This window comes from Primulina eburnea, chromosome 3 (assembly GCF_022965805.1).
Source record: "Primulina eburnea isolate SZY01 chromosome 3, ASM2296580v1, whole genome shotgun sequence".
Classification (NCBI taxonomy): Eukaryota; Viridiplantae; Streptophyta; class Magnoliopsida; order Lamiales; family Gesneriaceae; genus Primulina; species Primulina eburnea.
The window spans coordinates 47,238,808-47,250,522 of record NC_133103.1 but is presented as its reverse complement, the minus strand read 5'-3'; the positions used below and the strand labels follow the sequence as shown (position 1 = coordinate 47,250,522).

At 37.0% G+C, this 11,715-nt stretch overlaps 1 protein-coding gene across 1 annotated transcript; it reads left to right on the top strand.

Annotated features, from left to right (window-relative positions):
* Positions 1–352: 352 nt before the first annotated feature.
* On the top strand, positions 353–10,822 carry LOC140827709 (SUPPRESSOR OF ABI3-5). Its single transcript, XM_073190491.1, is given in 19 exon segments — positions 353–489; positions 1,596–1,931; positions 2,120–2,160; positions 2,453–2,662; positions 2,783–3,065; positions 3,067–3,237; positions 3,322–3,393; positions 3,508–3,600; positions 3,682–3,761; positions 4,411–4,561; positions 4,817–4,901; positions 4,982–5,073; positions 5,157–5,225; positions 6,283–6,462; positions 6,577–6,763; positions 8,575–9,522; positions 9,822–9,862; positions 9,864–10,013; positions 10,329–10,822. Coding segments are annotated over 18 exon segments (3,081 nt in total). The 5' UTR covers positions 353–489; positions 1,596–1,883; the 3' UTR covers positions 10,509–10,822.
* The last annotated feature ends 893 nt before the right edge of the window (positions 10,823–11,715 follow it).

Here is an 11,715-nt window from a genome sequence, read left to right as displayed (position 1 = left end):
AGTGCTGCTGAAGGAATCTGCGTCGGTAACCATCGATTGCGATCGCGTGGTTAGGCTGTGAGGAGCAGTCTGTAAAATACGGTGGATATAACCCGGTGGCACTCCGGTCAAAGAGGTATAATGTTTAATTTATTTTACGGAAGCATGATGGGCCGTTAAATTTTAAAAGAAAAAATCAATTATTTAAATTAAAGCATAAAGGGTATTTTGGGAAGTTGGGTACTAAAACAAAAATTGAAAAACTTTAGGTACTGAAACCTAAGTTGCCCAGAAAATTTCACATATTTAATTATCTATTATATAATATTTAAAATTGTATATAAGCCCAATTTTGCTTGCGCTGGTACGATATTTATCATTCAACGCCCAAAAGCCCACGAGAGCATTCACCCCTACTTGCGAAGTTCTGGCTTCATACCTGAAAACCCTAATCCCATTGATATCCACTGTCCTGTTCACGGCGTGACGGCGAGCTTGTCTTCGTCGGCGGTAAATCTCCGGCGTCTGTTTTTTTTCGACTGTGATTTCATGTTTTGTTTTCTATCGTATACTTCAACGCCTGACCGCGCATATTCGTGATGGATTTTATTTTTATCATCCGAAAGTGATTTCTTGTTCGAAGCCGTGATTTTAGTTGCAAAGTTTTATTATTTTATGGATTTAGAATTTCCAAAACAAAGTTTATTTCTTTCCCTGTTTTGATTTGTCGCTTAATTGTTTGTTAATCATCTTTTTGTTGAAACATGATAGAAATTTATGTTAGCTTGTTTAACGTAGTCCCGTATTGGATTGGATTTGGCTTCTTCTTTTCTATGTATTCCTTCACGAATTTTGGTTACCATTTTTCATTATGATGGACCGTAACGCTGCATAATCTGTCGAGGGACAGATGAATCTTGGCACTTATGCTGCAACCATTGTATATTTAAGCAGTGATGAAAAGTGGTCCCAACCATTCTGTAATGTGGTAAAATGGCGGGGATTTCATTCTTTTTTTCGTCGCTTTGATGGTGCTGGTTCTTTTTTTTTTTGTGGATAAAAAATTAGAACTTAACGTTTGTAGTGCTAGTTGACAATTTACAAGATTCATTCAAGCCTACCGCTCGTGACCGCTATGCTTTCCCCTTTTCCCAACAATCCTACTGCTTGTGACCGTTATTCTTATCTTTTTTCCCAATAATAATGTGTCTTATTGCTGCTAATGTCACTGCTGGAGTTTTTTTCTGCACGCTTGCTGCATATTCGTTTGATGGATTTTTTCGACGGTTGTGCAGTTTGAGACGGAATTCATTAAACTTCCTTAACTTCTATCTGGGATTCAAATCTGAAATGCCAACTTTATCTGATTTATTTACTTTTATACTTGTTTCTACTCTACATTGTCTATGCAATTGCTATCTATCGCTTTGCTTTTGCTATGATTTCAATGTGTAACTAGTACTACACCCAGAAAGGTACAATTGTAATTTTTTATGATTTATTAAGAGCGTTTACTTTTTCTATACTTGTAACAGAGAGAGTTTTCTTGTAATTTCAAAAAACTAACGGAACATTTATGCGGATTCTCGATTGAATGTAGTGCCTATCGTCGACAGGTGGAGATCATTTAACCACTCAATGAGCAGATGATGTTCCTGATTGTTGATTATTGCCTCTTTGACACCTTAGTTTATGTACTTTAAGAGAATTTTAGATGGATGATTTGGAGGTGTAATTATGAGGATGCCAATTAGAGGGAAGCCAGTTGATCAAAAGTTTTCGGTTGATAATTGCATAACTGCTATTTGTTCGTCGGTTACAGGAAAGATTCAATTCATCTTGCTTCTGCGACTTCTCAACAATTACCAGGATCTTTGTAGGAACGTTGACTGTCGCCAGAATCAATGGATCCTGGCCGCTATGGTCTGCAGCAAGGATGGGAACATAACAGCGTAATTGTGGTTTCCTTTTAATCACATGATATTTGAGAAATTAGGCACATGTGATTCTCCATATTTTTGCGGACTCTCATCCTTATTGAATATATGAGAGAAGCCATGGAACAGTGAGGATGTGGAATCGTCCCTGTCTTTAGCATGATTATTAATTGCTGATATAGCTTATCCTCTTGAATCCACAGGCCTTGGAGGGTTATGGTGCCGTTCACGATTCAAGTTTTCGGTGAGTGCAGTTTGATGCTTAATAGTCAAGAGTGTAATTTGTTTCTTGTAGTGAGATAGAATATTCTCGAGGCGCATACTCAACAGAATGCAGTTGAAGGTTGCTCTTGGATGGATCAAGAGCAAAGTAAATTTGAGGCGTTGATGTTTTCCTTTTGTTTTTTCTCTCATTATGTTTATTACATTAAGGTTTTCTAATAGCTGCAGTATTGTACTTTTCCTTGTTTCATCTGCTTGTTTCCTTCATTTCTTTCACCTTATTCTATTGTCCATCCTTGGTATTTTTTTGACAGGGCTGGTGTATCATATGATGATCGGAGGTTTGTAGATGAAAGGTTCTCGAGGGACAATGTCTACCCAAGGGGATCCTTACACCGGGACATGTTGGAGAGGGATAGTTATCCTCCTCCGCATTCAACAGCTAATATGTGGCCACAAACAAGGAGAAGAAGCTACGAAGAAGAATATTCTATTGAAAAGGATTACAGACGACATGAGAAGCTGTATGTTGATTCATGTCGATAAATGGTTTTTTTTTGTGACGCTGATAAACTATGACTAGATTGATCTATATCATGATTGGAAACAGCTATATCTTATAACTGTAACTGGACTATTGACAGTTCTTGTGATGATGGATTTGATAGGCCTGCTAGATACGGAGCGCGTGACCGCGATGACTATGCATATGATGATTATGACTATGATTATAGGTCTCGTGCTTCTCATCACGGCAGGGAGGATAGCCATGAAAGAAATTATGATTACGGACGTCAAAGTTATGATTCTGATTATGACAAAGATGATAGGAGAGAAGGCAACTGGAGAAGGCGTGAATCTCGAGATCGTGAGCGTGACAAAAGAGGTCCGAGTTGGGAAAGGGATGGAAGTCCGTATGGAAGGCACTGAACATTCTCGATCTCGTTCTCATGGTCGGGATGATCGTGCTAGGTCAAGGTCTCCTCTAGGTAGAAATCATGGACGAAGTCATAGGGAGGACAGCTATGATGACAGCTGGCATGGGAGAGACCGACATAGAAATCACAATGATAGATATCATCATGACCAATACTCTGTTGTATGCTTCATTTGTACGACAAGTTGCTTTAGTTATTTTCTTCTCTTGTTTGATAGATTGATCCGTTGTGCTGTCTCTTTATAGGCTCCCTCTGCTACTGTTGTTGCGAAGGGTCTTTCTCCGAAGACCACCGAAGAAGATTTATATCAGATCCTTGTAATTACTTAACACATACAACTTTTCCTTTAATAATTCAATATGTGATTTGATTACTTGATTTGCATCAATCTACCTGATTCACATTCACAATCTTGTTTCTTTAAAAAACAGGCTGAATGGGGACCCCTACGACATGTTCGTGTCATTAAAGAGAGAAATTCTGGCATTTCTCGCGGGTTTGCTTTTATTGACTTTCCTTCCGTGGTATGGAAGTGCAAAACGTTCTATTAATATGTTTGATATTTGTTGAATGCTGTCAAATATGGAGCTTATTATGTAAAGCAGGATGCAGCTCAGGCGATGATGGATAGGCTTGGGGATGATGGTCTTCTCGTGGATGGTAGGAAGCTCTTCTTTGAATACAGGTATAAGGAACTCATTCCAATATTTTGTCTGTCCTCAGTCAGCTGACATTAATTTGGTGTAGCTGAATTGTGTTGAAAAGGTAACATATTAATGAATTTGATGGAATACCGAGAGCATTAAAATACATGGAGAGTTCCGAAGTTACAGGTTTGATCTTGAGTGTAGTCATGCAAAAGTTACATGTTTTAATTTATTTAAACAAGAAGTACTTGTTCACCACCAAGCAAAAGAGAGGATTGGAAGAACTATGGTACTATCTAAAGGAAACTGTTGGGAATTATTGGGAAAAAGTGAGCTCATAATTTCTTGATGCGTAGAGATAAAATAAACTTGCTGTTTTTTGCGAGGGTATTATTATAATATTTTCGAGTAAGGGTGATGTCAGAATATTCTGCACTATGCTTTTGTATCCTGTATCTGCTTTTATCTTCTTCATTACTGCAATGTTCGAATTTTACAAGCTTGGATAATTGAATTATTTGCTTCCTTCTAAAGACTCTAAACTGCTAGATTCAACTGATTTGAAAAATTGCTGATTAGTTTCTTATATTTTAATAAACCGAATTCGGCACCGATTTAAGCTTGTTATTTATTACTGATGAAACTCTGTCTACCGCTGCAACATAAATTTTACTTTCATTGCAGTAGCAAGCCAACTGGGATGGCCGGTGGATCTATTGGAGTAGATACTGCACCAAGATCGGGTCATGGTAACCGTAAAAGTGTCTCAGTGCCATCTGATTGGATGTGCACCATATGTGGCTGCATCAATTTTGCTCGGCGAACATTCTGTTTTCAGGTTTAATTTCTCACCCTCTAGTTCTGTAGAATATTTTTTCACTTCGAGATTTGAGATTTCCCAGCTTTCGCTACTAGTGTTTTGAACTTTGTTTTGATTTGTGAATTCTCTCGCTCTCTCTGTCTTAGGGAAAAATTTCCCTGTTAGCTAGTTTACCCCCTCTCTGAAAAAGAAAAAACCTCTACATATCTTTTTGCATGAGAGGTTATGTGTTAGCCATACAAAATATTGAACCCTCTGTCCATCACTTTTCAGTGTAATGAGCCTAGAACTGAAGATGCTCCTCCAGCTGACATGACATCATCTAATCCTGCTCCAATTGGCAAGAAAGGAGAAGCAGGTTGGTTTATGGTGCGCTATCATTATTAAAAAACATAACTTTTCTGCATTCAATAATTCTTAAATTGATATGCACTTTAGGTCCTACATATGTTCTTGTTGTTCGTGGGTTGGATGAAAATGCTGATGAGGAAATGTTGCGTTATGAATTTTCTAAACATGCTCCTATCAAGGTGCATTATTTTTCCTTTGTTGTGTGCTATTTTTTTAATCTGCCTTTCAGTTTATATATACAATAACATAATCAAAATTGCAGGATTTGCGGCTTGTCAGAGACAAATTCACACATGTCTCAAGAGGATTCGCTTTTGTGCATTTTTACTCGGTAAGTACAGAGTAATTTTAGTGCCTGTTCATGAATAACGGATTCCAATTGTTGTGCTAAAAGGATTAGAAGTAACGGCAAACGTCACCTTCCAATTATATTTTTATGTAATAGCCAGGCTTTTCACATTGGTGGTTTAGTATTTTTCGCAACAAAATGATTATATTGTGTTTTCAGATAGTCGACAAAAGAAATGTAATATTACAGTTAATTCTTTGGAACTGAAAGAAACGTGCTTTAATAAAGTGATTGACAGGACCATTATATAATTTGAGCGATGTTTCTGAATGTTCTGTTGGTTGTGGAAGGTAAATATGTGTTAACATATCAAAATTCAGGGCTTAATTTCAAAACTAATAAATGTTTGTGTTGTAAGGGCTGTATGAATATACTTGCCGAAGAGAGTACCCAAGAACAGACCAATATAATTCCTTCTGTCATCTATTAGGATTTTGTTTATCCTTGAATATTAGGCGACCTTTTCATGAAACATGTGCAAATATTAAAGCCACTTGATGTTGAAAGTTGAAAGTAGCACAGGGTGTGAGAGACTGTTTAATTAATTGTCTAATGAATTCTGAAAAAATGGCTTGCAAAACTCAATGTATCATATAGTGTTTGTTCAATGTTACTCTGAAGGCATAAATATGTATGAAATTGGTTCTGTGGATTGTGATCTAATTGTTGGTGTCTGATTCTTTGATGCCCTTTTTCCCCGTCTTGAGAGATTCTCCGACTTCCGGAAAAGTTAGCCTAGATTTCAAGGAAGCTCTGATAACTGCATAGGCCATTGGAAAGGGCATCTATTTACTATGAATTCCTCAGGTGCACTTTCTTTTTCTGTTTATTTTTCTTCCCTCTAATCTCCAAAATAAGATGTTCAAAATGGGCGTAATAGCTATTGTTCACTGTAATAGTTGGTTTTGTAGTCTCTCTTTTGTCCCTGGATTTCGTGAATGTTTTCATTCCCTTTGAAAGCTCATCTTTCTGATTCTTCTTTTAATGAGGACAAGTATTTATTATCAATAAATTTGTCTGTACGTCGAATTACCTTAAGGTTGAGGATGCTACTAAAGCACTTGATGCCACAAATGGCACTACTTTGGAGAAAAATGGTCAGATCCTTCGAGTTGCCTATGCCAAAAGTATAATTGGGCCTGGATCCACAGCTTCAGGAGCTTCTCAGTCTAGCAGTCTCGCTGCTGCTGCAATTGAAGCCGCAACATTTGCCCAGCAGGTTTGTTATCCCCTTTTCTGCAGCACTATATATATATATATATACACACACACACACATTTGCTAACATAGTTCTGTTTCATTTGAGACACGTTTCTTCCTGCATATCTTGTAGTATGATGCAGTTGGTTGGGCGCCCAAAGAATATAATCCAGATGATAAACAATCATCTGGTGGTCAAGAGCAGGGCGGTGTCTCAGGTCAAAATAATTCTGCCCCTCCACAATCTGGTTTTGTGTGGGATGAGGCCTCCGGCTATTACTTTGATGCTGCTTCTGGGTTCTACTATGATGGAAATACAGGTATGTTTTGCGATTGTTTGCTGAACTTTCACTAATATATCCCTTTGTGGAAGACATGAACTAGAATCACAAACCCCTGCCCTTGACTTACTTTAAAGATCCCATGTCCATAAAAGCTATTATTTTCTTCAATCCCTTGAAAAAAAGAATTTTATTCATTGTATCTGGTGGACGCTTGAAATAAATCTGTTGTGTCACCATTCATAATACATTAATCTAACTGTAAAGTGTACGGACAATACATAATTATCGTTTTTTGTTTTAAATCTCGGAGCTTGGATTTATGAGCCATTACTCCAAAATGGACAGCTTAACTAGAATCTTATTGCTTTGACAAATTTTAGTTATGGTTGATAACTGTATCGGTTATAACTTTCAAAACAATTTAAACGATGTTTTTTCTTTTGAAATTTAATGCTGGATCAAAAAATAGCGGGCTTGTAAGGTTGTGAGAGTAAGTAAGTTTAATCAATTGAGATGATATATCATAGGATTTTAAAAAAAATTATGTGGAACAAAAAACAAATATGGCTTGATTTTTATTTATGTAAATTATGCAACTTAAGATGTCTATGTATACTCGAGAATTTACAATTCAAGATAGACGTATGATTCCATCTACGATCCCACAGCTTTATTTCCTATTTTAAAGAATCGGAATTGAACTATTGGTTCTCGTTTTTGGTACCATTTTTTGGGAATCGAAACAGAAAAGGGTTTTGTGATTCAGTTTGTTCGTATCCTTCAAACTAAACCATGGTATGGTCTAATGTTGGTTTGCCTTCATGTTTTTTATTCCATGATACTTTTTTGATGGGATCATACAAATAAGAGTAGCAGGTTAGTTATAAGCTTTTAATAGTCGCTGATTGATGTATTGTATTATGTGTTTTTTCAATTCCTGCCTAGTATTTGTCTCACTCATCCACACGTTCCTATCTATCTGAGAATCTGATGGATAAAAGTTTGTAGGGTAGGGTTCTATAATTTTCCCAGTGAAGAGTGTAAATGACATTGATACCTGTTCTTGCAAAGTAAAATTGAGAATCCGATGGATAAAAGTTTGCAGTATAGGGTTCTATAATTTTCGCAGTGAAGTGTCGTGGTATTGATACCTATTCTTGCTAAGTGAAGTATTGGCTTTCTTCCTTATGTATTATATACCTAAGATAGTGGAGCTTTCCAACTTTACTCTTATGATAAGGAAATCTTTCACTGCGTACTAGAAAGTAAAGGATGTCATGTATTTTAATAGTGGAAAGATTATATGATCTGGCCAATGAGGTGTGGCCTATGAATTTGTCCCTGTGATTTTCGTCCTGAATAAAATGCTGGATGATGGAATTCTGTTTATTTTGATGCCAAAAGCCTGTACTGATCAACACAACACAGAGAACCTGACCAGGCTCCACATATAACTCATGCATAGGGTATTTGATTGAAATTGTTTGTCTTACATGTATTTTCCATATAGAGATGCAATTCATTACAATTAAAACTTTTTTATTTCTTGGTGCTGGTTCTTGAGCCATACTTTTAGCAGTTTTTGTGAAGTGTTGGTTTACTTCTTTTTTTTTTGACAATTTTCTCTCATTGAGTCTTTATCACTTCTTGAAATTCCTTGTTTTTGACCTGGTGTACTTCATCATCATAATGCACATTGAATCGAGCAATCTGAAATATTGCGTGCAAAGGAAAATATTCTACTTTCTGCTGATTCATCTTTCTTGTTGCATGACAGACAATTTGTCTAATTTGATGATATAGTGTTATATTATGTTGATATAGATTTTACATCATCTGCTCCATAGGTTTATATTACGACGGCAACAACAGTGCCTGGTATTCTTTTGACCACACAACCCAGCAATATGTCCCTTGCACTAATCAGAGTGATGAAACAACTGAAAAGCAGATTGAAACTTCTAAGGCGTCTGATGGTTCCTCCAGTAGTCGGAAAGTTGTAATATCTGCCCCAGCAGCTACCATAACAGCAAATGAGAAATCTGCTTCATTACCCGACGCCGTTCAGGCAGCAGCAGCAGCAGCAATAGCTGCTGAGAAGAAAGAGAAGGAGAAGTTAAAAGAAATAAGACTAGCCTCCAAAAGTAGCATCTTGGCTAACAAAAAGAAGATGAATAATGTTTTAAGCATTTGGAAGCAAAGGAGTCACGAAGGACAAGCACCACGTGTGGCTCTTGATGACAATCAACTGTCAATTTCAGCTGAAGAAAAAGCCATCCCCGCATCATCAACAAAGAACAAGTTAAAAAATGAAGTGCTGACAGCAAAAGAAAATGCTATGGCTTCTTCAGGCTTTACAATGAGTGCCATGACACAATCTACAAACTTGGAATCTCAAGAAAAGGCAAGGTCTGTTACTACCAGTTCTGCAGGAACTTTAAAGGGTGTTATCAGAGGCTCAGGACTGAGGGTGGTCAAATCAGATACCCTTTATACAAGTTCAGCAGAAGTTCCTTCCACTTCTTCAATCAGTACATTTAGCGCTGTATCATCTTCAACAGTCGCAGATATGTCCACAACAGTGGCTCCATTCAGAACAGATGCATCTGCCTTGGGTTCTTATGCACAGCCTGTTGCTAGTGGTAGTAAAAGAAGATTCTCAGAGATGCCGTCTTCTTCTGTTTTAAATAAAGAACAGTCACAAAGTACTTACAGGGATCGTGCTGCTGAACGGAGAAATTTGTATAGTTCATCAGCTTTTGGAGACGACATTTCAACTGGGGTTGGAGATTCAAGTAAGTGGTCTTCAGTTTCTCTTAATGCCATGTTCTCTCTCTGTGATCAATAAAATTTTGTCGGTTCATTGTTGTATCTAGAGTTACTTGGGCATATTGCTCAGAAATTTGAAGGATCTAATTTTGCAATGGGGAATTGTTGGAATATCATGGTCTTAGCATCAACCTTTGACTATTGTACTTAAATAAAGATTTGAGAAGGATCTTATCCATTGGGTTCGATTGCTAGTTTTATTTATCTTCGGACTGTGTATTGACTTGTGAGAAAATTTATGTTCCTGTTATCGATGGGCTTCAAGATCGAGATTCAACATATAAAAGGGGCGTGGGCGTCAGTGGCTTCTATGCCTTTTCCCCCTGGTGTTGGAGGTGGACGTGTTACTGGAGATTTGGATAGTCAGAGCTATGATATTATCACAGCGGACAGGGCAATTGATGAGAGCAATGTAGGCAACCGGATGCTACGGAACATGGGATGGCACGAAGGCTTGGTACCATTTCTGATCCCTATCTTGCACAACTTTCCTTTATTTTCCAAGTTGAAAATTTTCTATTCCACCATTGTCAACAAATTCCCTCACACTGCCAACTCGATTGTTTTACTTATTTTACCATCTCCCTTCCATTTGTCACATCCAGTGGTGTATATTGTCCTACTTTGGAATAGTCCTCTTTAAATTTGGAAACCTCTGACTCGTCAGCATCATTGGTTATATAGTGGCCATCTTTTACTTTTTTACTCATCCTGATCCGACTTATGGGGTTGGAATTTTTGTGGTTTTTTTGTGTCTCAATCCCATGTTCAGGGACTGGGGAAAGATGGCAGTGGCATGGTAGAGCCTGTCCAAGCGCAAACCATGGAAACCAGAGCAGGTCTAGGTAGCCAACCAAAGAAAGTTGACCCAAACCTTGAGGTGCAGGCAGGAGATAGCTACAAAGCTGTTATTCAGAAGAAGGCCATTGCCCGGTTTCGAGAAATGTCATAAAATGACCGGATATTAAAACAGTAAGCATGTGTGCTGATCTTTTGCAAATATAATTTTTCATGATTGCTTTGTGTGCAGGTGCTATTTATAGAGCCCTGTCTGCACTAGTACTAGCTGAAGTCAATTAACCTGTTTATTTCTATCGGCAATTCTCCTTGTGCTCATGATTGTAAACTGGGCGAGTTTCGTGTATGGTCATGACCTCGCAACTTGGTGGGTCTCTCTGCGTGCCATTTCTTGAGCCATTGTAGAACACGGGGGACCCGATGAAGGAGCTTTTATTTTATAAAACGTGCGTCGCTGTGTCTTCTTTACCGTCAATGCTTTCGACACTGTTTGACAAGTATTTTAATTAAAACGTTATAGTGTTTTGCAAGTGACAAAAACTTAGTGTGTTTATACAAGATTTCTGCAAAAGTTTTATAAAAATATGTTCTCTAAGTTTACTTTTTAAAGAATATAAATAGAAGTTGTGTGTTTTTTTTATATATTTTTAGAACTTTCAAAACTTTTTAATTGTGTAAGCGTTTTTATAAAAAAATTCTGAAGACTTTTAAAACTTTTTGTAAGAAACACTTTTATAAAAACATTATTATAAATAATTGTCTAAATGAAACTTTCATTTACACCATTTTTTCAAATGATATCGCTTCCATCTGGTAGAGACCATATAAAGAATACATTCCTATTGAAACTAGGACATGGATCTTCAACTCATTTTTATAGCACCATAGAATTATGTGGGTTGTTATTTTTATGGAGGTTGACCTCATTTGTTGAGAATCCAAAATCGGGTTTTGTTCACGTCAAACAAACTCTTGGTATCAATGATTTCACATCACGTTGTCCTGTGTACAAGATCGTTCGATAAGATGTTGATAGGGAGTTGTGTTTACTCTACCAACACAAACACTCATTTGAGACGTTTCAATTACATTTTCCGTTTGATGGACGGTGATTTCACTGAAATTCTTTCTTCTTTCATCAAGTGTTTGATTTTTTTTGTGTGGACTAAAAACCAAGTGTTAACTTTATTTCTCAAGAGGTTCATATATGTACAACCAATCCAATTACAACGTAAATATTACATATATCATGCTGAGGTTTTATGAAAAGTAATAAATAATCCAATACTTTTTAAAATTACGAACTCCACATTTTGTTATTCATCCTAAATCTTCATCCCTCAAATTGGTATTTATCTTAT